Source organism: Bacillus rossius, chromosome 17 (genome assembly GCF_032445375.1).
Source record: "Bacillus rossius redtenbacheri isolate Brsri chromosome 17, Brsri_v3, whole genome shotgun sequence".
Taxonomy (NCBI): Eukaryota; Metazoa; Arthropoda; class Insecta; order Phasmatodea; family Bacillidae; genus Bacillus; species Bacillus rossius.
In genome coordinates, this window is record NC_086344.1 from 7,232,768 (window position 1) to 7,260,711 (window position 27,944).

The following is a 27,944-nucleotide window of genomic DNA, read 5'->3' on the forward strand; positions in this document are numbered from 1 at the left end:
CACGGAAGCCACCTAGACTGACCTCTCACCACCAATACCAAGGTATATATCGTCAAATGGTATGACATGTCCGACAATTTGTCTTCGTCCGCTAGAGTCCGCCATCTTGTTTTCGTCTGCTAGAGTGTGCTGACGCCATGTTAGTATAATTTTCTGTTCACCATACCTTTGATCTCGACTGTTGGCATAGAACTTTTGCCTTGACCTTGAACTTTGAACTTGAACTATGACATTGAACTTTTACCTTGACCTTTAAATTTGACTTTGACCTTGAAATTTGGCTTTGACCTTGACAACCATTATGGATCCGACATTTTGTGTTCAGTACACACTACCAGGAGCCACCACCTGCTAGAGGACATTGCCACCATCTTTTTTCCTCTGTGGAGGACACCATCTTGTGTGTATACTCGTCTTATAGAGTACATTACCATCATGCTAGTTTTATTTTAACCCACTAGAGTGCAGTTATTATTTATTATCACTAAGGTGCCCGCCATCTTGTAATCGTGTAAGTATTTAGCTAGAGATTCAGGAAAAAATCCAAATTTCATCAAAAAATTCACTCATTAAAGTAATAATGGATTCGAAATTTGGTTCGATCCCTGGCCGATACAAAAATATAATTTTATGTAAAAATACCTAAAAAAAAAAACAGGTTCGAAAATAAAACACCATAAGTTCTTACACAAAACAAATTTTGTTTCTTCATGTCTATTTTATTACAGGAACACTTGCGAAAGTTAACAATTTCATAATCTTTAGGTCCGCATAGGCGTGAAATGACTAATTCTTAGCTCCAATTGGTTTATACTAGACAGAGTCCAGCCAGAACCTTTACTGACATAGTTCTCCTCCTCATGACAGAGTTTCTCGACAGCGTGTTTGACAGTTTGCTTCACATCGTCATAATTGTAAATTACTGTAGCCGATGTCTTGAATGCACACTTCTTCACTTTGTCATCGAATGGATACGACTTTCCATATATATAGTCCAACCACAATTTATATTTTAATGGACAGATTGTTGCTACATCATCAGTAAGCTGATTGATAATGTCCTGTCTGATATCATCAAGAAAATTACAATTGTCCTTCGACACACTTAACTTATTTAAATAATATTAGTCTTTCAACGTTCCACGAAATGCCGACTGCGCCAAGTAGAAGCCATTATCGTTCACTTGTAATGCACCATACACAGTCTTAGTTTTACTTTCATGTTCAGACGTAATAGCAATCGGTTGCTGCACATCGGTTTTCTTTCTTGTACGCTTACGAGTCTCCAATCTAAAGCGAGGAGTCGAAATTTCTGCACGTAGTTCAGCCGTAGGCGCACAGACTTCACATTTACATTTTTTTCGCATGATGTCGCAAACAGTCAATTCGAGTAAACCATTTATGGCACTCATTACAGCGAAACTTCATGCGAGAAGGATTGTTCTTGCATTTACTCCGCTCATGTCTTCGTGCATCTAGGGAAAATTCGAACGACGTATCACAGTTGCTGCAAGGATACCGTGGTGATGAAGACACGCCTTTCAGACCTGATCCAGATACAGGCGTTGCCACAGTTGTACCATTTCCAGGCATACTCTTATGAACATCAATGCATCGTTGTTGTATAGAAACCTTTACTTTATGCCGCACAGCAGAACCTTTACATGTCTTCATGTGCGTTTTCATATTATATTTTCTAGCAAACTGATTATGATATTTTTCAAAACCAAACATGTTGCGAGGAGGAATCTTAGCATATTCTCTCTTCTCGTGTCGACGAGCATTGCTGATGTTTCAGAAAATCTTGTCACAGTAACGACATCGATGTTCGTTAGTTGTTGACGATTCGCCATCAATTGAAGTCTCCATCGAGGACGAAGCAGCTTTCGTCGAGGTTTCCTGTACAGCCAGCACTACCGGCATTAAAGACTCTTCTGCTGGTGGTATCTCGACTGTTGAAGTCTCCTCCAGTGTTGACGTCGACGTTGCCAACGGGATCTGCTCCACCATCGTCATCGCTGATGTTATGGTTCACGTAGTTGATGGTACAACCTCCATCGAGTTCGACGTTAAAGACGGTAAAGATGCCATCGAGTTCTCAAGAACAGGTAATTTACATGAATTATGCACCAGATGAAACAAACTAGGTGATCCCTACACCGTCGACGACAGTAACAAACTGAGCGACCTGCTGTCTAGGACTCGCTTATATACCCGCGATCGATCAATTTAATCAAGAACCATTTACTATAATACTCGAGTCAAACCAACATTAAAAAAAGCACACAAAAATAAGGTAACTCTATTGACGCGCAATACACGCATTTTACACGCAATGTACGCAATGTACGCATTGTACACACAGTACACAAAGCACACACAGTACACATAGTACACACAGTAAACGGCACGAAGCCGCGATGTTCACGCAATTGACGCGCATTACACGCATTTTACACGCAATGTACGCAATGGCCACACAACGTTCACGCAGTGCAAGCATCCAATGAGAAGAAAGCACATTGGAAGCACAATTATAGAAAAGGACGCAATATCGGAAGCACAAATATAGAAAAGGACGCAAAATCGGAAGCACAAATATTGAAAAGAACGCGCAATTGGAAGCACAATCACCGAAAAGTAAGCACATTTGAAAGCATAATCTTTAAAAAAAAACACAATCGGAAGCAGATTCAACAAACAGAAAGCACATCTAACGAAAATGACACACATTTTCACGAACACCCAACTCAGTAAGTTGCGTTCGTTAATTTTACGTTAGGATACAATGCCTCCAACAGTCATTTGCTCCTACTGTCTTTGACTCCAACAATCAATGAGGTCAAAAGTATTTGACTCCAAATAGTATTAGGCCTAGCGCTATTTGACTACAATATTAGGAGGCTACGAAGATACAAGACTACAGGACTACATGTCTACATGAGTACTTGACTGCAAAGCTACAAGTCTACAAGGTTACGAGACTGCGAGGCTACAGGACTATGAAGCTTCCAGGACACGAAGCTACGTGGCTACGAGACTACTTGGCTCTAATTGACTACATTAGCACCATTCAGTGGTGAGAGTTAATTTATCTCATGCAAAATAACCCGTTTAAAGTAGTGTCGATTCTTGGCAACAGGTGACACAACTTGCTACTTCTCCTGATAGTGACTCTGAAGCTATTGACGTGATCGGAGACTGTACTCAATTCCCTTAAGCTGTCAGAATCGAAAGCTGTGACGAAGACGTGAGACCGAAACGATGGATACATCGTGTTATAACAAATAATTATGATAAAGCTTATGATGATATCTGGGACGATGGTGATATTAAAAGTATTTATAATAAACATGCAAGGAAGAAGGCAGTAGAAGAGAATGAATACACTTCAAGTGAAGATCCTAACATATTGGCTGACAGGCTAAGACTTCTTCATGCTTTGGTTTGTGCAGGAAACTATTCGTGCACCAACGAAATAGTCTCCATACTCGAAGAACTGAGGGAAGCCGGCTACATACTATAATGATTAGATTTACTTGCATTTGTATAAATAAAAAGAATTTAATTTCAAAAATTTAATGTTTTAGTTCTTGCATCTGATTTCTATGCACGCTACTGCAATGCCTGCATTACATATCCAATGCATGTTCTGTGTGTATTGTGTGTGTACTGCGGGTCCATGTGTGTGTACTGCGGGTCCATGTGTGTGTACTGTGTTTACTGTGTGTACTGTGTGAACTGTATGTACTCTGTGTACTGTGTATACTCTGTGTTTATTCATTCCTTTTGTTGAATGTGCGTCGTTAAATGTGCGTAGACAAATCTTATTTTCTGTGAATCTTTTACCAGTTTAAAACCTCTTGGTATTGATAAATAATTTTTCAGGGATTCTTGGTCCTCTTGTTACAGTAAAACATGATCTGTTGGTTTCAATGCTTATTATTTATTATAATCATACTATAGGTCTTAGAATTTTAAAACTTTATCTTGACTGCTTAAAATGATATGTTATATTATATTGACGAAGGTCTTGTGGATCGGAGACATCTGGTCTATACATATGACATTGTTGTTGACTTGGTCTCATGGTCTGAAGATGTTTTGCCTATACATATAACATTGTACATGAGCTCTTTAGAAGTTATTATAAGTATTGAAAACTCAACTTCCATGTTAGGTATATCGCCAAGGTATTGAATTCGTCGGATAGTTATATTGTCTTGAGTTGTTTTTCTTTGAGTGAATCATTAATAAACTCCTCGTAAATAAATGGGAAACTGAATATACAATTTATTAAAAATTAGTTATACTTGCCACTGGTCGAGAATAAAACAAAGGACAATAATCCATCGATTCAGTCATTAATTTAATGAGTGAAGTTTGGAATTTTGCCCGAATTTCTAGGTTAATTATTATCTACAAATTTCCAAAATGGTGGTCAATATGGCTTACTGATGCTGGGTAGACTATGAACCTATGCTTCCTCTAGGGTTTTTGACATATATTAAATTAGTATTTTTTTACATAAATTAAAAATAATTGCTTTGAAGAATGATCGAAGCAAGGACATGAATACCTTGATAAAACCAGTTACTTAATGAGTGAATTTTGTAATGAATATTAAACTTATTCCTTAATTTTTATGTTAATTATGACGACTTTTCAAGATGGCGTACATAAAGGGCTATAGGATGCTTGTATATGATGAACGTAAGCAGCTTTTAGGATTTTTTTTAGCTAATCTGATTGAATTTATTAGTTTTACACAAAATTAATTAATTTTGCTTTCCCCAGGGATCGAACCAAGGCTCGGAAATGATCGAATATATGAGTGTATTGATTACAGAATTATTTTATTATTTTTGGAATTTTTCCCGATTTTTATCAAAATATGTACGACTTTACAAAATGGCTTTTAATCACAAGATGGCGGGTGTCTTAGTAATAATAAATTATAACTGCACTCTAGCAGGTAAATAACTAACTAACATAATGACAGTGCACTCTAGCAGATGTAAACAAGGTGGCGGAGATGAATTCATACTAGCTAATTATATATACATTGGCATTAGTGGTGGTAGGTCAGTCTGTAGGCGGCTTTTGTGGAGGAAGTATTGGTCACCAATTTTTATTCTCACCCTTACCAGGTTCGACCCAAGGACTGCATGATGAAAGTGCGTTTTTAAAGAAATTTTTATTAAAATATGATTTGTTAAATTTTTTATTATAAATTTTTTTTTCCTAATTTTTAGCATTAAAATTACGGATTTTCAAGATGGTGGGCTTAATTAAATGCAGAAGGGTGTTTATTGAAGATATTAATAAAAATTTAATGAAATTTTATAAATTATTTTTTTTTGGTATTAAAATTGGATAATAAGTAATGATTTCAAGATGGCGGACGTTACGGAAATTGCAACAGTGACGTTATAATTCAAAATAGCCGCCATGTCATCCTATCTTTCAAGGTCATGACCTCGACGGCTTAGAGCAGCTAGCTCTTAGGAATTTTAAGCCGCTTTTAGGAATTTGTGTTCTTTCTAAGGGAAAAAGTCATTTGACGTTTTTCGAATACCTAATTTTTGAATCATCAATATTTTTGAGATTTTTAGGCGAATTTTTTTAAAAATTCTGGAAAAAGTGTCGAGTTTTGGACAAATATGTTGCAAAATTTGGCTAATTTGAAGGTCATGTTCAAAGTAAAAGGTCAAGTTCAAGGTAATTAAAAATTGGCCACCATGATGTCACAATCCAAGATGGCGGCCGGCACCACGCCTTATACCCTGTCCCCGGACATACATTTTTACACTACTTGAATTGTCTGTCATGTCAGTGGTAGAATTTTATTAAGTAGCTATACTAAACCATAGTCAGTAACACTTCCATGTGTTCATGAACAATTTATGATACCGTAAACTATCAGACGATCGAGATGGTTTGTGAGCTAATTACGAAATTTGGTCATGTTTACTTATAATATTGAAACAATTATCTTATTTCGTTTTAACTTCACAACAACTTTGCTTCTCATGTCTCATTCTTTGTCAAGGTCATCAAATAAAAATACGCCAGACTTACTGAAGGATGCCATCATAATCCATATGTAAATATTAAATTAAAACCAATTAAATTTTACTTAAGTCTTGTACAGAATGTGTGTGGTGAAAGTTTCAGTGGAAAAATGGGGCATTCCTTTAATAAATAACAGGTAGGCTTATGCCACGTCCAAGAATAATAAAATACGATTCAATTTACCACTCCACTAATATCCAATATATGATTACTCTATCTCGTTTACATTTTAAGGTGTAGACACTACATAATTTCACAAAATTACACTAATATGACCAACATATTTTTGCTCCGTTGAGGTGATCTTCTCTCGACGCAACTTGTTAACTCACAGTAGCTACACACTCCCCACAACCAGAGAGAGACTTGTTCTTGTTTCAGAGTCTCGGAGGAAGTCTTGTACCGCACACTCCGTCCCTGGTTGCATCCGGACTGCGTCTACTTCCGCTTGCCGTGTGGCAAACGCATGAAGAAACACCTCGCTGTCATACACGGCTTCGCCTATAAGGTGAGACCTCCTGGACCTCGTCCAAAGCAGGAAGACTCTATGACATCCACGTTCTATGGGTTGAGTGCAGTTCTGTTATTAGCGCGTGGTGAGAGAAAACACAGTCATCCACGGCTTCGCCTGGAAGATGAGACCACCAGGACCTCGTCCGAAGCAGGAAGACTCTATGACATCCGTGTTACGTGGGCTGAGTGTAGTTCTGTTGTTAGCGCGTGGTGAGAGAACACGCAGTCATCCACGGGTTCGTCAGGAAGATGAGACCACCAGGACCTCGTCCGAAGCAGGAAGACTCTATGACATCCACGTTCTATGGGTTGAGTGTGACTGCGTTGTTTGCGCGTGGTGAGACACCTCGCAGTCATCCACAGCTTCGCCTGGAATTTGAGGCCTCCTGGACCTCGTCTGAATCTGGACGACTCTATAACATCCGTGTTCTATGGGTTGAGTGTAATTTTGTTGTTAGCGTGTGGTGAGAGAACACGCAGTCATCCACGGGTTTGTCAGGAAGATGAGACCACCAGGACCTCGTCCGAAGCAGGAAGACTCTATGACATCCGTGTTCTATGGGTTGAGTGAGGCTGTGTTGTTAGTGCATGGTGAGGCACCTCGCAGTCATTCGCGAATTTGCTATGATGGTGAGACCATCAGGATCTCGTCCAGAGCTGGACGACTCTACGACACCCATGTTTGTGTGGTTGTGTTGTTTATAAGCCATTGATTTTTATGACGTGGGCAATGTTTGATAATCACTTATTACTAAATTGGACAACGATTAGAAGTAGTGATCCAAGAAATAATGTCCCTAAGGTATTAGAATCAAGAATATCTAGTGGTTTGTTTTCACTTTTGGCTAGCATTAACTAGCTTATTTTTAATAAAGCATTGTCAGATTGCTCATTGGTCGATACAAAGTTGTCATCCTCAGGCAGGACTGCATGTAGTTGGGTTACTATTTCTCCTTGTTTATGATTTGCTTAGGGTCGCAAAGGTCATATCCAATTATCAAGTTGAATGATCTCTAATTAGAAACGTATGGGACAGTTTCGTCGTCAGAGGGGTTTCAAACCTGCTAACGAAGATACAATATTTCTAAACTAACCGCGAAATTCCTTCTAATAAGGATATCTGGGACCTCCATTGTGCGAAGAAAGACAAAATAATATTTATTTAACCAAATATAAAAAATTAATTAAAAATCAGGGAATGACACAAGATTTCATATTAAACTGTTACAATCCAATTAATAAATAATCCTAACAAAATCACGTGAAAAACTTGAGCAAAAGTCGTGCATGCTGTAATTACGAACGAGTTAAGACAACAGATTATATTTACAAGACAGGAATAAAGTAAGGCTTTAAAAAACAAACAATGAAAGGAATACAGCATATTAACACTAAAGATATAGGATTCATTTAATGACAAGACTAATTATGGAATATATACTCCACAGATCCAGGTGGGAAAGCTAAGTTACATGTAGTTGCAAGGTTAATTTAATTCAAGGAGCCAGTCAAGGATAAGCTGCGTGAGCTTAAATAGGTTACAGCACGAATTTAAACTGCGCATGCACCTAGCTACCCTTAACACAAAGGTGGGGTGACACAAGTATAACACGCCGAAGGAGGGGTGGAAGGAGGAGGATCATGCATCAGCGTACATGAAGCCCATGCCGAACATGTCCAATGATCACATAAGCATATGGGGGCAGCACCTGCGCTCATGCACCGATACAGATTTACAAAATGTTTATCATAAAATCTTTGCTGTAGCCGTCATTTACTCCAACTGGTAAAATAGGTACTTATCCACTCCTTTTAGGCACTGATGATATCATCTAATATGTGTGTTTTGATACTTTGATCACCATTTCTAATCGCCGTACACATTATGTAAGTAGTGACAGTTTATATATACGACTAAAAAAAATAATATTAAAGTAACTGTGTTTTTAATGAGGACAAATATCCTCCGTGTAATCGAATTTTTATTTATAGTTTGTTAGAACATGGATTGTGTTGCACGAACCAGAATATCTCATTTACAAAGCTCGGTAATTGTTTCCCTAGAGAGAAAACAAATGTTCTCACAAATTTTTTAATTTAGGCATTGTTTTCAAATAAAATAATAGGTTTTCCACGAGCAACATTCGGTGTAAAGAAGTCCCAAACCGTCGCATTTTCTTGGTGTTCCAGATTATAGCTGAGAAGAAGAGCAAGCTGGCAGCTAATGCAACCGCTGAGCAACTAGGACAAGAAACTGTCGAAGGTAAAGTACTTTTGTCTTCAGCAGAAATATGTTATCAATGATGCATGAATATTATTTAATTTTTTCTTCTTACATTTTCCATTGTCGATATTATTATTTATTTCCTAGCCATTGAATATTGAATCTACAGAAATTCTCCACAAGTTAACCAAACCAAGCACATGTAATATTTATTTTTGCAAGTGTAAACACATTTGTAACTGGTGTTTAACACATATCTGCTAATAACTGTCAAAAAAAAATGTTTAAGCAATGCAATCTCAATGTAACTGGTGGCTTCCAGGCAAATAAATATTCTCTAAACGAGAAATGTGTACTAAATATCAAAATAAATTTGCCCCCACTCGTTAATATATACTATTTGTCAGAGTCTGTTTAAATTTATATGGATTGCGTATTGATAGTATGTAATCGGCTGTTTAGATACATGTCACTGCCCTAACGATACTATTTGTACCATTCCATGTTCCGTACAAACTCGGTGTCTTCCAATGCATGGTCGTCGTTCAAATATGTAGTCAGCTAGGCAAGGGATTTTGTCCCAATAACTCATTTCTTAATCAGTAATTAGTCAGTCTGCATGCCTATTAGAAATAGTCATACTACACTAATTTTTTTTAATTATGGAAACGTCAATGAAAACCGCGTGTTCGCGACCTTCGCATCCTGGCATGCTACTTTGCTGACACTTGAATCCACCTCCCTGTCTGGTGATATTTTGTCACTTTTATTCCCCGACCATCACCGTTTTTAGTGGGCATTTTCTGACTATTTTATTAACTGTTTGTGAACCAGTTCTGATCATGTCCGATTAAGGCTTGTTCACGGACAGGGTTCAAGGGCCGGATGTGGACTTAACTACACCACCCTCGACTCCTTCCTCCAGAAAAAAGGACGACTAAGGCGCCCTGATACCATGTAACAGCTCACCTTCGGCCAGCGAATGTCATATCTCCAGTCCTCCCGATTTTTTGTTATTTCGACAGCATAACCACTACATTGAAAAGATTGGAAAATCCGAAATTTTTCTTTACGCGACTTTAATCACTCTAAGCACTAAATCTGGGATTGTTAATGTTAACCTTTTTATGGTTTATGGTTTAGTTTATCTATGCCAAATGAAACCTAAGAGTAGTTTTCTTATTAGGGCTGGCCCATACTTTAAATTATGTAGTTTAAATAAATTTTAATCTAATTTAATAAATTAAAAACATATTTGTCAACCAATTCATTGAAGATTATATAAATTATATATATATATATATATATTTGTCAATATGTATACGTAAATTAAGTTACCTTTATAACCTGTTTGTGGAATTCATGTTTTGTTGTTTTATATTCACTTAATTAATGGTACAATACATATAGAAGCACTTACATTTAGACAAATTCACTCTTTTTTTTTTTTTTTTTTTTGCCTTTTTGAAACTAAAAGATCCACTAGTCTCCCAAAGTCATTTTAAGGGGACATTTATGTTACACAAGTGAACAAGATACATACATACAAATACAAAAAAATATGTCCCTTTAGACTTTTAGACTATTATTCCCTGGTAGTGGCATGTCAAGGTTTGATAACTTGGTGTAGGATTTGTTTACTTAATTGCTTTACTGTAGAAATCCGTGAATGGCTTACAATAAATTCTGATTTGGTTTGTCTTTATTTTGCCCCTAACTAAAAGCTGAAAAAGAAGAGAAAGTGTAATTGTTAATTGGTTTGGAGTTTATCCCCTCACGAATAACAATAAAAAATATCAATCTCTTCATACTATATAACACAGGAGATATACTCCGCTAAGCTACAATAGTAATATACATGGATAAGCGTAATACAGACGTTATATGTCATACGTAAGAGATGTATGACGTTCTTTGTACTTTATTTGTAAAAAGTAATTACCTTGATACATTTAAAATAAGGCAATCATTGAAAATAACAAAAAGGCGAAACCTTGCAAAGGATAGGTGCATATAAATGTAGTGAACGTATATAGAAATAGTGTATGTATGTGTACAATACATATACGTGTATACAGTATGTTGAACGTAAGAGACGTACTGACGTAGTGTGTGTACAATACAAGTGTGTGAATTGCACATACATCATAAGGAACGTATGAACGAAACGTAAATAATGAGTGGATGTTAGTTACTAATAAGCAAATGCAACACTTATCATTAGAGAATAAACATTATGCGAAATTACGTGTGCAAGGTACAAACAATGTGAGATCATGAGATTAACTCTACACACCCTAATGTTAGGGTTCTACAAAGCAAGGCTAGTGATTCATTTAAGTTTACGTAAATAATATGCGATGCATGTCAACCGGGTGCCGATCATGGGTGATATAACCAGATAAACCAATGCTAATAGACTCGTGAGTACAAACCTTAATCTAGAACGTGGCAACGAAACAAAATTTAAACTGTATACAAGAACTAACACGGTCAATATTCCACTGAGCAACATTACACGCTAATTTGAACTAAGACACTTACCCATGATAGACCCCTAGACCGGCCGTGACAACAAGCTAGATCAAGGAACTAAAGTGAAGTGATCCGAGAGGCTAGAGTGGTCAGGAGGGTTTGGCGTGATGTGGAGAGGGGAGGGGGTAGGAACACGACAATAACGCCGACGAAGGCCGAAGACAGCCGAAGGCTCACTGAGACGAACACGGGTTCGGCGCAGACGTGTAAAACCTTTACTGACCTTCAGTGTGGACAGACTTATGTGTCATGGGCCATTAAGAGGGGTGTCACAGAGGTAAGACACATGTCTGGAATTCCATAGATAGTGGGGTTGAATTCCTGTATGAATTGCCATCACTGTTTCGGCTTCCCGCCGTTTTTCACAAGATCGCTTCAGGCGAGGTTCGCACAGCTCCTCACCACATGCCACGGCCGCTGCCTCCCCCAGTATCCCTTGTCTGTGCCCATCTCCACTGGCCTCGCTGTGACCCAGGTGTTGACGTGCGCCCCACTTGCGGCAGGCAAGAAGCGGGCAGCCTTCCTGGACCTCCTGCTGCAGGCGTCCTCCAAGGAGGTGATGAGTGACGAGGAGCTTCGTGAGGAAGTGGACACCTTCATGTTCGAGGCAAGCGTCGACTTTCTCCATTTTCAAATGTTTAGTTAAAACATTATTTCATAACAGAAAATCTAATTCTCTTTCGAATGGTACGAATAGATTTGTTGTAGCCTCTCTATATCTGTAATTATTACCGATTGTGCATAGTAAAGTCGTAAAAAGATGGGAAAAAAGGAAATGTGAAATATCTCCTCAACTATGGATTTATCGAAACATTGTTGCAATAAACATTTGTTGTTGCGTTGGATTTTTTTAATGATTCCTATATTTAGCAAACTAATAACTGGGACACTTACTAATAACTCATCCAATGGGACACTTGGAGGTGCCAGTAGTGACTGCTGCTTCGCTCTTGCAGGGATACGACACTACCACCGTGGCAATCACCTGGAGTCTGTTCCTGCTGGGGCTGCACCCTGACGTGCAGGTACGACACAGTTCCTGGTGACACCCTGAAGGCCGTGGTGTTCCTGATGAGTATGTACTGAGCACATTGACACCTGTCCGGCTGAATAAAACCTATGAACCTGCTCACTTCGGATAAGGTCTACTTTGTCAAAACATTAGTGTGGTATGGTGGCTAGTTCTTCTGCCTCCTCTGAGAAATTCAGTCTACCTTATAATGATTCACTGCAATAAACCACAAAATTATGTGAACGGACAATACTCTAACCTTTGCACCGACATTCTGCTATTTTTTTTTCCTTTGCTGATGGCTTTTTAAAACTTTAAACTTCAAATTTATAACATAAAATGGTTTTGGAAAAGCAAAAGTTTAACTGAGAAGCTAAACTATGCTAATTCTATACCAAAAATAAACCTTTACGATGTGAATTGCAAGAAATTATGAAAATGAATGCAAAGATTAATAATATTGACAATAGCGTTCCCATATGGCCACGTAATAGAGTTATAAAACAAGAATCTTAAACTCATTTTTGGAATTGTTTAAGGGTTATTATACTTTCACCCAACAATGCACACAGCAATATTTTAGAAAGGTGAGACACATTTTTTATAAACAGCAATATTATTTAATACGAACTTTATTTCTTACTACAGTGTTTATGAAGTAGCTATAATGTTTATGGCTGCCTAGAGCCTAGTTTTTATTTAAATTTCTTGTACGAATAATTGAGTTTTTCTAGTCACTTATGTACCTCGCAATCATTCGTAGTTTAACAAATATGAGGGTTGTCTGAAAAGTTTCCGACCTCAACATGAAGATGGCAGCACTCGTCAACGAACATTGGGGAATGTGTTTAATCATGTTTAGGAATATACTGTCTGAAATTTCAGCCACTTTGGACAAGCAGTTGTTTTTTTAACATCGTTTTCGTGGGTCGATGCGCATATATTTTTGTAAATGAAAAAAATTGTGTATCGAAGTGTCATTAATTATTTATTTTTGAAAGGAAATACGCCTACGCTAATTGAAGACGAGTTGGACGGTGTGCATGGTGATACGGCGCCATCATTTACCACAAGGATATTTCGGGCAGCTCAATTCAAACATGGCCACACCAGTTCGGGTGACGATGAACGTCTGCGACATCAAAAACCGCGAAGGGAGAATCAGATCCCAAAAATGCAAAGACTGTTACTTTGGCCGGAGAAAAAACAGAGATACTGTTTTCTAGGCTAGTCATAGAATTGTCTTAATAAATTATTTTAGAAAAAGAAAAACATAACTACACATCATTACTTGACAAGCTGAAGGCAGAAATTACAGAAAAATGTCACATTTGCAGAACCAAAAATGTTGATTCACCAGAACAATGCACCAGCTCACACCTCAGCGGTTGCCATGGTGAAAATCTACGAACTGTGGTTTGAACTGCTTGACCACTCTCCTAACTAACCAGATCTAAACCCAATTGACATTTATTTTGTTCCCTAGGCTAAAAATTTCACTCAGAGGACAGACATTTTTGACGAATGAGGAGGCCATCACATTCGTAAACAACTATTATGCAGATACTCACGCAAGCAATTGTTAAAAAACAAATGTTCGTCCAAAATGGCTGAAATTTCTCAAAGCAATTTTCGTTGACGAGTGCTGCCATCTTCATGTTGAGGTCTAAATCTTTTCAGACAACCCTCATGTATATATTTATATATATATTTGCTGGAAAACTAACATAACCACTCCTTCGGCTGACTAACATCTGTTACAAGGATAGGCAGACAATTTACCGTCACACCGGTACTAGTTTTGACAGGGGAGAAACTTATGGAGTAATTTTTCACCAAATGAGTTCGGTGCACACTTCTTCGTTCAGGGCAATAGTCATATCACCCAGCGATGACTGCTGCCATCACAGTCACGAAATCTTCATAGGAATACAGCTGGTCACCCAACTCTTGCGGTCGGCGAAACACTATCAGTACAGCGCCCTGAACAGCCCGAACTGACAATTTGGACTGAATTGAAGCTCTCTGCACACGCGATTATTCCAGCTGCTCAGTTCGGACCGAACAGTGCGAACTGACAGTTTAGCATTCCGCACTCACGATCAGTTGTGTGGTTGCTGTTGCCGTTGGATGTATCATTTCAATGTATATATAATACTAGCTGACCCGGCAAACGTTGTTTTGCCATATAAATTATTTCTAGGGAATTTCTAGCTGCTGTACCCGGCGTTGCCTGGGCTGAACACAGGGTGAAGGGTACCTTTTTCGAAATAAGATGTAGTTAGAAATTGTCTTCTTAATTTGAATGTCAAGTGTGCAAAATAATTTATATCACTTTCAGATCACGACAGACGTTTTTCTGCCAGTGTATAGTTATTTACCTGTATACATCTAAAAATTGGTGGTCTGTATGTAGTCTAGACTCTATAAAGCACTATAGAAAAAAGCTTAAAATAAGAGATTACTAATATTGAAAAGATACCATTATCTAGCTAATGCTTGGCATTCATTGCAATGCCTCATTCAGTTTTGTTTTGTAATACGTTTGAAGTAGTTACACATATACAAATCATTTATCCATCTCTCTAAATATATACTTATCTCTATCTACATCTATATATATGTATATATATCTATGTATCTATCTCTATTTATCTCTTTGTATTAACATATATACATATATAACTCCCACTATCTCTATCTTTTCTGTATATAAATCTCTATATAGCTCTATACATCTATATACCTATCTTTTTATCTAACCCATTTCATTCTCTATACCTTGCTCTATCTCAACTTATTTGTCTCTCTCTATCTCACTATATATATATATATATCACTCTGTCTCTATTTTATATTTAAATAAATTGTGTCATGTGTGCGCACTTATACAACAAAAACAGACAAAGTGCCACTATATAATATAAAAAAAAAACAAAAAAAAAACACATTTTTTGAAACGATTTGTGCTCCAACTATTGCAAAATAGTTATAGGTACCGTCTCAGAAACCTTCACAGGCATGCGCATAACAACTCACCAAAAATTCATCGCAATCGGATGAATGGTATAGAAACGCATACGGCACAAACAAACGAAAATTAAAGACATGACAGATGCATCAAACAATGGTGCATTTAAATTCAAGGCAACTAACTCTATCTATTGACGAAGTTAAGAACAAAACTGTTATGAGCGCCTTTATTTTGCTAGCCACTGCGAGCTCCACTAAGCGAGCTAGTCTCACCAAGGAGAAAAATATGAATTTGCCAGACCCTACTATGCATATGATCGTGTGGCAGACATAGAGAAATGACACTCACTATTTGTATGTCTATGACCTATGATTTTTTCTGTTATAAAATGAAATTATCACTTTTCCACTCCCTTAGGGATGGAATTTCATATTAATATGTGGTCTATGTGTTAATCCAGGTAATGAGCTCGCTGTAGGCGGGGAAAGTTGATCAAGTGTTAATTGATCAGCTATCTCCCGGGGTTGAAAAATATAAAATTCTATTAAAAATTAGGGGTTGGTGATAGAAGGGTGAAAATTTAGGGTTGTATGTATTTTTTAATGCCGCATTATAAAAAAATTAAAAAAAAAATTTGTCCAAAAATTAAAAAAAAAATTTAGGGGTGGACTACCCCTAACATTTAGGGGGATGAAAAATAGATGTTGGCCGATTCTCATAGATACCGGATAAGCACAAAAAATTTCATCAAAATCGGTCAAGCCGTTTCGGAGGAGTATGGCAACGAAAACTGTGACACGAGAATTTTATATATAAGACTAGCTTACCCGGCAAACGTTGTTTTGCCATATAAATTATTTCTAGGGAATTTCTAGCTACAGTACCCGGCGTTGCCCGGGCTGATCACAGGGTGAATGTGACATTTTTCGAAATCAGATGCAGTTAGTAATTGTCTTCTTAATTTGAATGTCAAGTGTGCAAAATAATTTATATCACTTTCAGTTCCCGACAGACGTTGTTCTGCCAGTGTATAGTTATTTACCTGTATATATCTAAAAATTGGTGATCTGTATGTAGTCTAGACTCTATAACAATAAAAGCTTAAAAATAAGAGATTACTAATATTGAAAAGATTCCATTATCTAGCTAATGCTCGGCATGCATTGCAATGCCTCATTCAGTTTTGTTTTGTAATATGTTTGAAGTAGTTCCACATATAAAAATCATACATCAATCTCTCCAAATGTGTATTTATCTCTATATACATCTATATATGTATATATCTATATTTATCTCTTTATATCTACATATATATATAACTCCCACTATCTCTATATCTTCTATATATAAATCTCTATATAGCTCTATACATGTATATCTGTTTATCTAACCCATTTAATTCTCTATACCTCGCTCTATCTCAACTTATCTCTCTGTCTCTCTTTATCTCACTCTCTATATATCACACTATCTCTGTCTCTCTTTTATATTTAAATCAATTGTGTCATGCGTGCGCACTTATACAACAAAAACAGACGAAGTGCCGCTATATAATATGAAATAAACTAATTTTTTGAAACGATTTGTGCTCCAACTATTGCAAAATAGTTATACCGTCTCAGAAACCTTCACGGGCATGCGCATAACAACTCACCAAAATTTCATCGCAATCGGATGAATGGTATAGGAACGCATACGGCACAAACAAACGAAAATTAAAGACATGACAAACGCATCAAACGATGGTGCGTTTAAAATTCAAGGCAACTCTATCTATTTACGAAGTTAAGAACAAAACTGTTATTAGCACCTTTATTTTGCTAGCCGCTGCGAGCTCCACTAAGCGGGCTGGTCTCACCAAGGAGAAAAATACGAATTTGCCAGACCTTACTATGTGTATGATCATGTGGCAGACACAGAGAAATGACACTCACTCACTATTTGTATGTCTTTGACCTATGATTTTTTCTGTTATAAAATGAAATTATCACTTTTCCACTCCCTTAGGGATGGAATTTCATATTAATATGTGGTCTATGTGTTAATCCAGGTAATGAGCTCGCTGTAGGCGGGGAAGGTTGATCAAGTGTTAATTGATCAGCTATCGACCGGGGTTGAAAAATATAAAATTCTATTAAAAATTAGGGGTTGGTGATAGAAGGGTGAAAATTTAGGGTTGTATGTATTTTTGATGGCACATTATAAAAAAAATAAAAATAAAAAATGTTGTCCAAAAAATAAAAATAAAAATTTAGGGGTGGACTACCCCTAACATTTAGGGGGATGAAAAATAGATGTTGGCCGATTCTCATAGATACCGGATAAGCACAAACAATTTCATCAAAATCGGTCAAGCCGTTTCGGAGGAGTATGGCAACGAAAACTGTGACACGAGAATTTTATATATAAGATGGAAGAAACTTTGGATGTTTAAAGTTGCAGTTGCACTTTTAATTAGAAAAAAAACCAAAGTAACCAAAGAGTAAAAACAAATGTGTCTGCAATAAAACTCAGTTATTGGTCTGAGAGTTTGGAGTTATCTAGAGCTTACAGTCCTATTCAATGAGATGCCATCAGTTCGTCTGTCCATGAGTTCAAACTGATCTGTCCATCGTCCTCGCACACTAATGGCAGTTCCGACTGACAGGCCTGATCGTGTGGGGGACAGTGTACCAAAGTGTCGTGACCGTGTGCCATAGTTATGTGGTGCTGTACCACTGTGTTACCAGGCGCGCGTGGCGGAGGAGCAGCACGGGATCTTCGCGGGCAGCGAGCGCACCGCGAGCATGCAGGACTTGCAGGACATGCAGTACCTGGGCCAGGTCATCAAGGAGGCGCTGCGACTGTACCCCAGCGTCCACTCGGTCTCCCGCCGCGCGGCCTGCGACCTGCAGTTCGGCAAGTACCTCGCACCTCTCACCTCACACCTCACACATCACACCTCACATCTCACACCACACTCCTCACACCTCACACCTCACACCTCACACCTCACCACACACATCAGACCTCACACCGCACACCTCAAACATTTTATTTTTGTTTTTGTTTTGTACAAAATTACGGCATTTTAATATATATGTATGTGTACACACCTACATTGACACACACATTTCAGTTGACGATGGTTTTAGGTCTATGGACCATAAGACGAAAAATTGTGTAAATATTTTCAGGAAGTCGAACTACGGCGACAGCAACACTATATAGTCAATCTTCTGAAATACTAAGCGAAGTTACTTTAAGCAAAATAACGTTAAACACAGTCGTGTAAGTATTTTTCCGAAGAGGAAATAAGATTAGGAAAACACTTTTAGGCAAAAATATTTCAGGCAAAAAAATACACGCCATGTAAAACGTAATTTTTTTTAGTTACTGTGTTATAAATATGATGAGAATAAACAGGGTAAGTGAAACTAGAAATCAATTTAACAGTTTTGAACATACTAAACCAAATTAATGCATTTTACACGAATGTTTAATTTAAACTTTCAGTTTAGTGGCATAAAATTTTTGCCTCAAATTAATAACATCACATTTATATAAAACCCCTTTATTGGTTACTAGTACTTACTACTTTCCAATATATTTCAAATAGATTCGTCAGGAAAAAAATTGTCAAAATGATTAGCACTCTTGTAAGCTCGAGTGCAGTAGGATAATGATTTTTTTTGGGACTAAAGTTGTGTTAAACTATAAAATTGTAACTAATAAAATGCGTATCGTATTGATAAACAGTGCGTACAAAGTAAAGAACCTTTTTCCTTTTACTTTAAATAATTTTGGAAATCCCTGGTCAGCAAAAATTTTTTTGTAAAGATTATATAGACGAATATTCCTTTTTCACATTACTCCAACTCCGATATTATGCCTCGGTACGCTTTCAGACCAAACAAAAAAACGAACCGTCACTTCAGCAGTGTCGCCACCCTTGTAATGTTCAGCACCACGTGCAATATTTAAGCACATTATATGGTTCTGCACAATTGGGAATTAAGTTTAAATATTTATAATAAAAAAAACAAACAAAAATGAATGTCACATTTTTCGTTTATAGAATATAATTTAAAATTGTCCTAGTTACTTTTAAATACAAAATACAGTTATCAATATATTTAATTTTATAATTAAACTTCAATATAAATAACAATAACAGGAATACTTTTTAATTTATTTCATAATGAAGTAAAAGAGCAAGATAAGATAAATAATTTTTGCCTGAGCATTGTTCTTTGAATTTTTTCCAAATGTTTAAAAGATAAATAAAAAACTTTAGGAAATTAAAAAAAAACTAAATCACTATCAACACATTAAAAAATAATCATTCAACTTAAGGTAATCAATATTTACACTCGAAATATTACATTCTGAACGTGATTTACGGAACTAATAATTTCAAATGATTTTAATTTTAAAAGTAAGGAAGTACAACACCAACCTTACAGCAGTAGGTATGCAGTCTCCGAGAGGGAAGTAACGAGCGGTGTGTTGGCGGCATACAGGGCAGTACACGGTGCCGGCTGGCTGCACTGTGAGCGCGCTGATATACAACACGCACCGCAACGAGCGCCACTTCCCCGATCCTGACAAGTTCAACCCAGAAAATTTCTCCACGGAGCGAGTGCGCGCCAGACACCCCTACGCATACGTGCCTTTCAGCGCGGGCCCCAGGAACTGTATAGGTGAGCCTGCCAGACACCCCTGGGCTACGTGCCTGTTGGTGTGGGTCCCCGAAACTGAAAGGTGATTCCTGAACGATACCCCTAGGCTACGTGCCTTTCAGCGCGGGCCCCAGGAACTATATAGGTGAGCCTGCCAGACACTACTAGGCTAATTGCCTTGAAATGAAGACTCACAGGTACAGTGCAGATGAGAGAGCCAAGACACCCTTAAAACCATTCATTTCAGTGCGGGCCCCAGTAACTGTATAAGTGAAACTACCAGACACTTCTAGGATAATTGCATTTCAGCATGAGCTCCAGTTACTCTATATATGAGCCTACTAGGCACTTCTAATCTAAGTGCCTTTCAGCTAGGACCCCAGGTTCAGAATACTTGAGCCTTCCAGAAACCCCTATACTATTTTCTTTCAGCATGAGACTAGGAATATATACGTGAGACAGCAATACAACCCTAAACTACGAGATTTCAGAGCGGGACTCAGTAACTGTAAAGGTGAGCCTTAAAGATACACCTCCATTACATGCCTTTCAGCACGGACCCCCTGAATGGTATGGGTGTGTCTGCCAGACAAAACTAGGCTACGTGTCTTTTAGTGTGGGCCTCAAGAACTGTATAGGTGACCCTGCCAGATAGTCCTAAGCTACATGCCTTTTAGCTCAGCACTCATAAACTTTATAGGTGAGCCTGCCAGACACCCCTAGGCTAAGTACTTTTCATCACGGGCCCTGTTAACCGTTAAAGTTGAGCCTGCCATATACCAGTAGGCTACGTGCCTTTACATGTGGGTTCCAGGAACTCTATATTGAAGCCTTCCATACACTTCTAAGCTATGTGCCATAAAGCGCAGGTCACATTAAATGTATAAATAAGTCTGCCTGATACCACTATACTAATTTATGATCAGCATGGGCCTCATTAAAAGGTTAGGAGATCCTGCCAAATACCACAGGCTCCAGGGACTGTATAGATAAGCCAGTCAGACATCCATAGTCTATGTGCCTTGCAGCGTGCATCCTGAAAATTGTAAATGTGTGACTGTAGACTCCCCTAGGCTATTTTCTTTCAGCATGGGCATCAATAACTTATTAGTTTAGCTTGCAATACACCACTATACATTAAGTTTTTCAGCACAGACCTCAGGTTCAGTATAGGTGAGCCTGCCAGACAACCCTAAACAACGTGCTTTTCAACACAGGCTTTAGGAACTGTATAGGTGAGCCTTTCAGACACCCTAGTCTACATGTCTTTTTAGCACTACCCCATGAACTGTATAGGTGAGACCTCCAGATAACCCTAGACTATGTGCCTATCGGAGCAGGCCCTAGGAACTGTATAGGCAAGACTGCCAGACACCCCTAGGCCTAATGCCTTTCAGAAAGGGCACCAGGTATAGTATATGAGAGCCAGTTTAACACCCCTTAACTATGTGCCTTTCATAATGTGCCGCAGAAACTGTTCAGGTGATCCTACCAGACACTGTTGTGTGCCGTGTATTAGGGATTTAGGCACGTTTTATTCAAAATTTTGTTATCATAAATATATTTTTGGAAATTTATTCTTTTTTTCTCTTCTTATTTCTTTATGGCCAGGCCCTCAGCCTATGTTCTCAGAGGCGAGCAGATTTTGTTTCACCCTAATGCTAGCTTAGCATTCTGGCTAATATTTCTCCCGGCTAGAGGCACGTCGGAGGCCGGTAAATTAATTTCTCCGCATGACTACTTTTGCCTACAGCAGCTCGTGGAGCAGTGCTGAGCCCTGCTTACTCTATCACGAATCGGTATAAGGTTCACTAGCAGCAAGACACGACGGGAGGATCCCGTGGGCCTTGCGTACCACAGACCATGCGTTTTTTGAAGCCATCCCCCATGATCCCCCACCCTTTCTTCTCAGAAGAGAAGCCAGGAGCGATGACCGCTTGTGAACTCACGGGGGCGGTAACCGAATTCAAGGCCATCTCAGGCTTGACAGCCGCAGAGACGATTCTGGACTTTAACGACATCAAGCGACGGCTGGGGTCACTAATCCACGTGTAGGCGTCGGCAGCGCCGACACTACCGCGCTCGCGCGGAGGTAACGACAACCTTTCTCATCCTTATGTCTCGGGCCGCTAGGTGGCAACTCTGTTTACTCCATATACTCCTAGCATTGACACACTCGTTGGCCACAAGTCGATTTATTAGTACTTCTTACCGCCACCAAAAGATATCGCCTCAGTCGCGCAGTCACGCCAGTAAGATCTGATATTTTTTATGCCGGACACCTTCGGGTGGGCTCGGTAATTTTCGGCTCAGAGCCTAGCCCCCTCCCATTCTCTAGAGATCCCGCGCTTATTATATACTGATGATATCCCGCTCTGAAGTGACTTCGGTGCGCGCCTCCTGACTGGCTGGTACCGTTTGTAACTGCGAACTTCGTATATTATGTAGTCTTCTCAGACTAGAGGGATGAAGTCCCTATCTACAATTAAGAGTAACCAGTCAGTAGTTTAGTTAAAAGTAGAGAAACTTAGTTTTTTTTATTAAATCATGAAGACTTCCATGTCTACCGCGAATCGTGGTTCGGGTTTTCGGAACCAAACGCCCTCTCCTGAGCGCCAGGACCAACACCCTGTTTTGGTAAGTCTTGACGTCATCCCCCCCCCTTTAATTTCCGTCTATTGGCCTTTTGCGCCATTTAAGTTTACTGTCTGGAAACAGGTCTGATTCTTTGGAATTTGGACTTCTGTTTCAGACAGGGTTCCAAGTTTGGGGCAACGAAAATCCTCTGCCAAAACCTCTGGAGTCAGTTCCTGAGCAGAATCCACCATCTTTAGGCCTACTAACTCGATCACCGTCTACCTACAGCCCCGGGTGATACCCACATCATTCTAGCATTTTCTTTACGAACTCAAAAATAGTGTAAACCAGTTAAGACAGCGGACAGTTAAAGCAGTTCGAGGAGAGGAAATTTATATAATGTTTTGCAAGGACTATATGTACAACCTGTAAAGTTAGCGATGTTAATTTCATTCATGTTTTTAAATATTGTAGTTTTTATTAAACATTCAGGGCCGGCCCAATCGTGAATAAGTTCAAAGAATATAATATAATAAGTGTAAATGTGAGGAATTTATGTAAGATCACTTATCAATGAAAAACCAATGTTACGAAGGAAAATTAAATCTATAAAAAAAAGAAAGAAAAATGATTAATAAAATAAGGAAGTTTATAGACGTAACTGTTGTTTTTATTTAATTAATCTATAATAACGATCCTTTTTGCTCCCTAGTGTTCGTAGGGAGTCTCTAAATTTGCTTTGTTTATGCCTAGTGTCGCCTCTGTTGTTGACTTTTTATAGTTATTAATTGAGGGCCCCAGCATTTAGAGTTTCCATATCTTTTTACCTCATTATTTAATTATTCTTTAAGACACTTGGGGTATTACAGTTGGTATACTTGCCTTTCTGTACCGGCCACCAGGAACTGTATATGTGAGCTTTCCAGATACCCCTACTTTAATTTCCTTTCAGAACGGGTCTCAGGAACTGTATACTTAAGCCTGAAAGACTACCCCTAAACTATTTACATTTCAGATCATCCCAAGGTATTGTACAGGTGAGCCTGACCGACAATATTAGGCTACATGCCTTTAAGCTTGGGCCCCAGGAACTATATAGGTGAACATGCTGGACACCCTTAGGCTACATGCCTTTGAGCATTGGCTCCCGGAACTGTATAGGTTTGTCTACCAGACACACTTTATCAATGTACCTATCAGCTGAGTATCCAGGACAATGTAACTCCGGGAACTATTTAGGTGAGCCTGCCAGACACCAATTGGATTCATGCACTTAAGGGCCAACTCTAGTGATTGTATAGTTGAGCCTGCCAGACACCTCTAGGATAACTGATTTTATGTGTAAGCCCCAAGGAAGTGTAAAGGTGAGCAGGCCAGACACCCTTGCCTTGCACTGTGTGCCTTTTAGCATGGGCCCCAAAATTTTATAGGTGACCCTACGAGATACCCTAGACTACATGCCTTTCAGCACAGGTATGAGGGACTGAATAAGTGAGTCTGTCAGACACCCATATGTTTATGTGTCTATCAGTGCTGGACACAGGAATCGTATAGGTGAGCCTAGCAGACACTCTTAGGAAATGTATCCCACCAAATGGTCCTTAATTAACTATCTATGAGAGCCTACTAGACATTCATAGACTAAGTGCCTTTCAGCATGGGACCCAGGAACTGTATAGAAGAACCTGTCAATTAACAATTTTGGTCTCATACATGCAATTGAGGATACACTGCGGCTATGAAAAGAGGCTACCTATTCCTACATAGTCACCATGATTAGCATCCAACAGCAGTGTCCACATGGAGGAAGAGGATTGCCACTTGTTGTGGAGAGGCATTCTGTGAACCTGTTGGATCATGTCTTAGATACTAGAGCCGGCAACAGCTCCGACACCTCAAGGGACAATCACCTTCGCGGCAGGGTGATGCCCACTCCTCTTTTTAGCGCGGCCACCAGGATTTTTATAATGAGCCTGCCAGAAACCCCTAGAATACGTGCCGTCGCACATACCCCAGTAACTGTGTACGTGAACCTGCCATTCACCCATAGATTATGTGCCTTTCAGCACAGGCTCTCGGAACTGTATGGGTGAGCCTGTCGGACACCCCTACGCTACATGCCTTTTGTAATGATCCACAGGTACTTTATACATAAGCCTGTCAGACTCCTCTATGTAATGTGCCTTTTATTTGAGTCCCAGGAACTGTATATGTGAGCCTGCAGAGACTTCTTGATTACATGCCTTTAAATTAAGCCCTAGGATCTTTATAGGTTAACCTGCTAAACACTCCTTTACTACGTGCTTATTAGCATGCCCTAGGCATGGTTTAGGTGAGCCTGACAGACAACCCTAGGCTATGTGCCTTTCAGCAAGGGCCCCAGGAACTGTATTTGTGATCCTGTCAAACACCCATTGGTCACATGATTTTCAGCCCAGGCCCCAGTTACTGTATAGGTGAGCCGGCAAGATACCCCTAAGCTGCGTCTCTTGAAGTGCTGGCCCCTAGACTTAGTATAGGTGAGCCTGCCAGATACACTTTTGCTATTTTCCTTTAGACAGGGCCCTAGGAACTGTAGAGGTGAGTCAGTAGAATCCCTAGACTGTGTGTTCTTGTGAACAAGCCACAGTAACTTTATAGGTGAGCCTGCTAGACATTCCTAGGACATGTGCCTTACACATGAGCCCCAGGAATGTATAGTTAGCGTACCAGATATCCCTTAGCATACATTCATTTCAGTGTAGGCCTCAGGTTTGGTATACATTATCCTGCCATGCAACCATATACAAACATTCATTTCAGAAGGGGCTCTAGGGACTGCATAAGTACGCCGCCAGTTTACGCAAAGCATAAATTCATATCAGCATGGTCATATGTAACTCTATAGGAGCACCTGCCAGAAATCATTTAGACTAAATAATTTCCTTTGTAGACCCTAGTTACAATATAGGTGAGCCTGCCAGGCAACCCTTAGAATTTTTATCTTTCATGTGGGTCACATTAAATGTGTATGTGTGTCTTCCATATATCCCTTAGCATACCTTTAATTTCAGCTTGGGCCTCAGTGACTGAATAAGTTAGACTGCTAGGAATCCTAAGCATATATTAATTTCAGTGTGGTCCCTATAATTGTATAGTTTTACCTGCTAGACACTTATAAATTTTCGTACCTGCCACACAGTCCTCAGAGACTGTATAGATGAGCCTTCCAGAAACCACTATATATTCATACCTTCATTCCGCCCAGGCCCCACGGACTGCATATGTGAGCCTGGCAGATAGCTATAAGCATAAATACATCTCTGCAAAGGTATGAGGGGAGCCTGCCATAAACCCTAAGTTTATTTCAGCATGATCCTACCAAAAAAAAAAAAAAACCTAAGTATGCATTATGTTCAGCACAGTCCCAGTAATTAAGTTCTTTAGTCTGCCTAACACACATTATTAGAAATTCCTTCATCATGTTCTCCATAAAATGCATATTTGCACTTACCAGCCACCCCTTAGTATGTGTGACGGTCAGTGGTAGCTCAAGAACTGTATGGGTTAACACACCAGACACCCCTACACAATGTTTTTAGCACGGACCCCAATCAATATATATTTATGTGAACATGCTTAACACATCTGTGCATATATGACTTTAATGGCGGGCCACTGGATATAGGTGATCCTGCCAGATATACATTCGTATAAGTGGCTTTCAGTATACACCCAAGGAATTGCATGCATGAGACTACCAGACACCCCTACATATACATGTTTATGCTCAATACACGCCACTATGCACTCGTGTACTTCTGTGTGTACCCAGGAACCTTATAGGTGAGCCTGCAGAATGTACCTACGAATATATGACCTATAGCCCGAGCCACAGAAACTCTGTTTGTTAGCCTGCCAGACACCAACATGTAAATTTGACTTTCAGCACAGGCACAATAAACTGCATATATTAGTCTGTCATAAACACGTACATGTGACATTCAGAGAAGGCCTCACCAACTCTATAGGTGTGTGCACATGACACTCATTTCATTAATGATGTTTAATGTGAGTCCCAGAAACCGCAAATGTTACTTTATGAGTTGATTTCACTGTATACACCAGGAACTATTTTGGTGAGCATACAGACACGCTTACTATTTGCGAAATTTAACGCGGATTTCAGGAACTGTATAGGAGAGCCTGTGAAATACACCTACTTATGCATAACTTTCCGCATAAGTGAGCCCGCCTGATACCCCTTACAAGAGGCATTCAGTGTAGGCTCCAGAAATTCACAAGTGATCCTGACAGACACCAAAAGGAAATCGTGCCCTTCAGCACGGGTAACATTAACTGCTTAGATTAACACACCATACAAACCAAATCTTGCATAACCTTCAGTGTGGGCCAGACTACCTGCATAGCTAAGGCTACAAGATACAAGTACGATAATGTGCTCATCTGCATGGGCCCTAGGAACTGCATAGATTAGCCTCCAGATACCTCTATCCCTACATGACTTTCAGTGCAGATATCAACAATTATATTTTTAAGAATGCTAGACATTCTCCCATATGTGACCTTCAGTAATTTCCAAGGAACTGCATAGGTTGATCTCATGAGACACGCTTGCATAATTATATGTACATTTCTGTGTAAGCCTTGAAAATAGTTTCTTTGTTATGTAATATTTTTTATTTAATCATATATTAATGTAAATTGTGAAAATTGTGAACTTAATTTATAATCTATATTGAAGTGCTTCAAAATATATATTTATATATATACGGTATATAAATTAATAAATATCAGTATGAACTATAAACATTTTTAAAACTAATATTTAATTACCTTATATTTTTTTATCAATTACTTTAGCTGAGATATATTATTGGTCATTTTGGTACTAAACCTGTATTGTTTAATTTTTTGTTTACCAAGTTTGACATCTTGTGTCACTATCTATGGTGTAGCTTCTTAAAGAGAAGACCTACTTTGTCCTTTCTTCTTTCTTGTCGTCAGCTATCATATGAACATATCAATACTTTGTAACTGCTTAAATCCGCTGGATTATGCGGTGAATTTATTTACCCCTTACCGCCTCTTTGGTGAGTTTACTTCCTTGATTCACCCGGAATCATATTATGTATTTTTTGACCGATGTCTTACATTTATTATTTTTTTGTAATTTATTTTAGCGGTCCTTGTGTGGCGTGAGACACCTGGGGAATGATTGGTTTAGTACATTAAGTATGGGACAGAACTGAGCCTTTCTCCTTCTCTATTGGCATCAGGATGCAGCCTACTATTTCAGGAAAGTTACTTCAATAATTCTCTTTCGGCTTCAAGCATGTTTTGGCATGAATGTTAATTTCCTTTCGGACTTCT

General features: G+C 38.8%; 1 protein-coding gene across 1 annotated transcript in view; it reads left to right on the plus strand.

Moving 5' to 3' along the window:
• The window catches only part of LOC134540927 (cytochrome P450 4C1-like), a 126,486-nt gene that overhangs the window by 94,278 nt on the left and 4,264 nt on the right, over positions 1 to 27,944 (plus strand). Inside the window, exons 7-12 of the mRNA XM_063384004.1 lie at positions 6,457 to 6,798; positions 8,709 to 8,851; positions 11,851 to 11,954; positions 12,304 to 12,372; positions 18,063 to 18,231; positions 19,836 to 20,015. Coding sequence (XP_063240074.1) covers positions 6,457 to 6,798; positions 8,709 to 8,851; positions 11,851 to 11,954; positions 12,304 to 12,372; positions 18,063 to 18,231; positions 19,836 to 20,015 — 1,007 coding nt within the window. The remainder of the gene's footprint in view (positions 1 to 6,456; positions 6,799 to 8,708; positions 8,852 to 11,850; positions 11,955 to 12,303; positions 12,373 to 18,062; positions 18,232 to 19,835; positions 20,016 to 27,944) is intronic.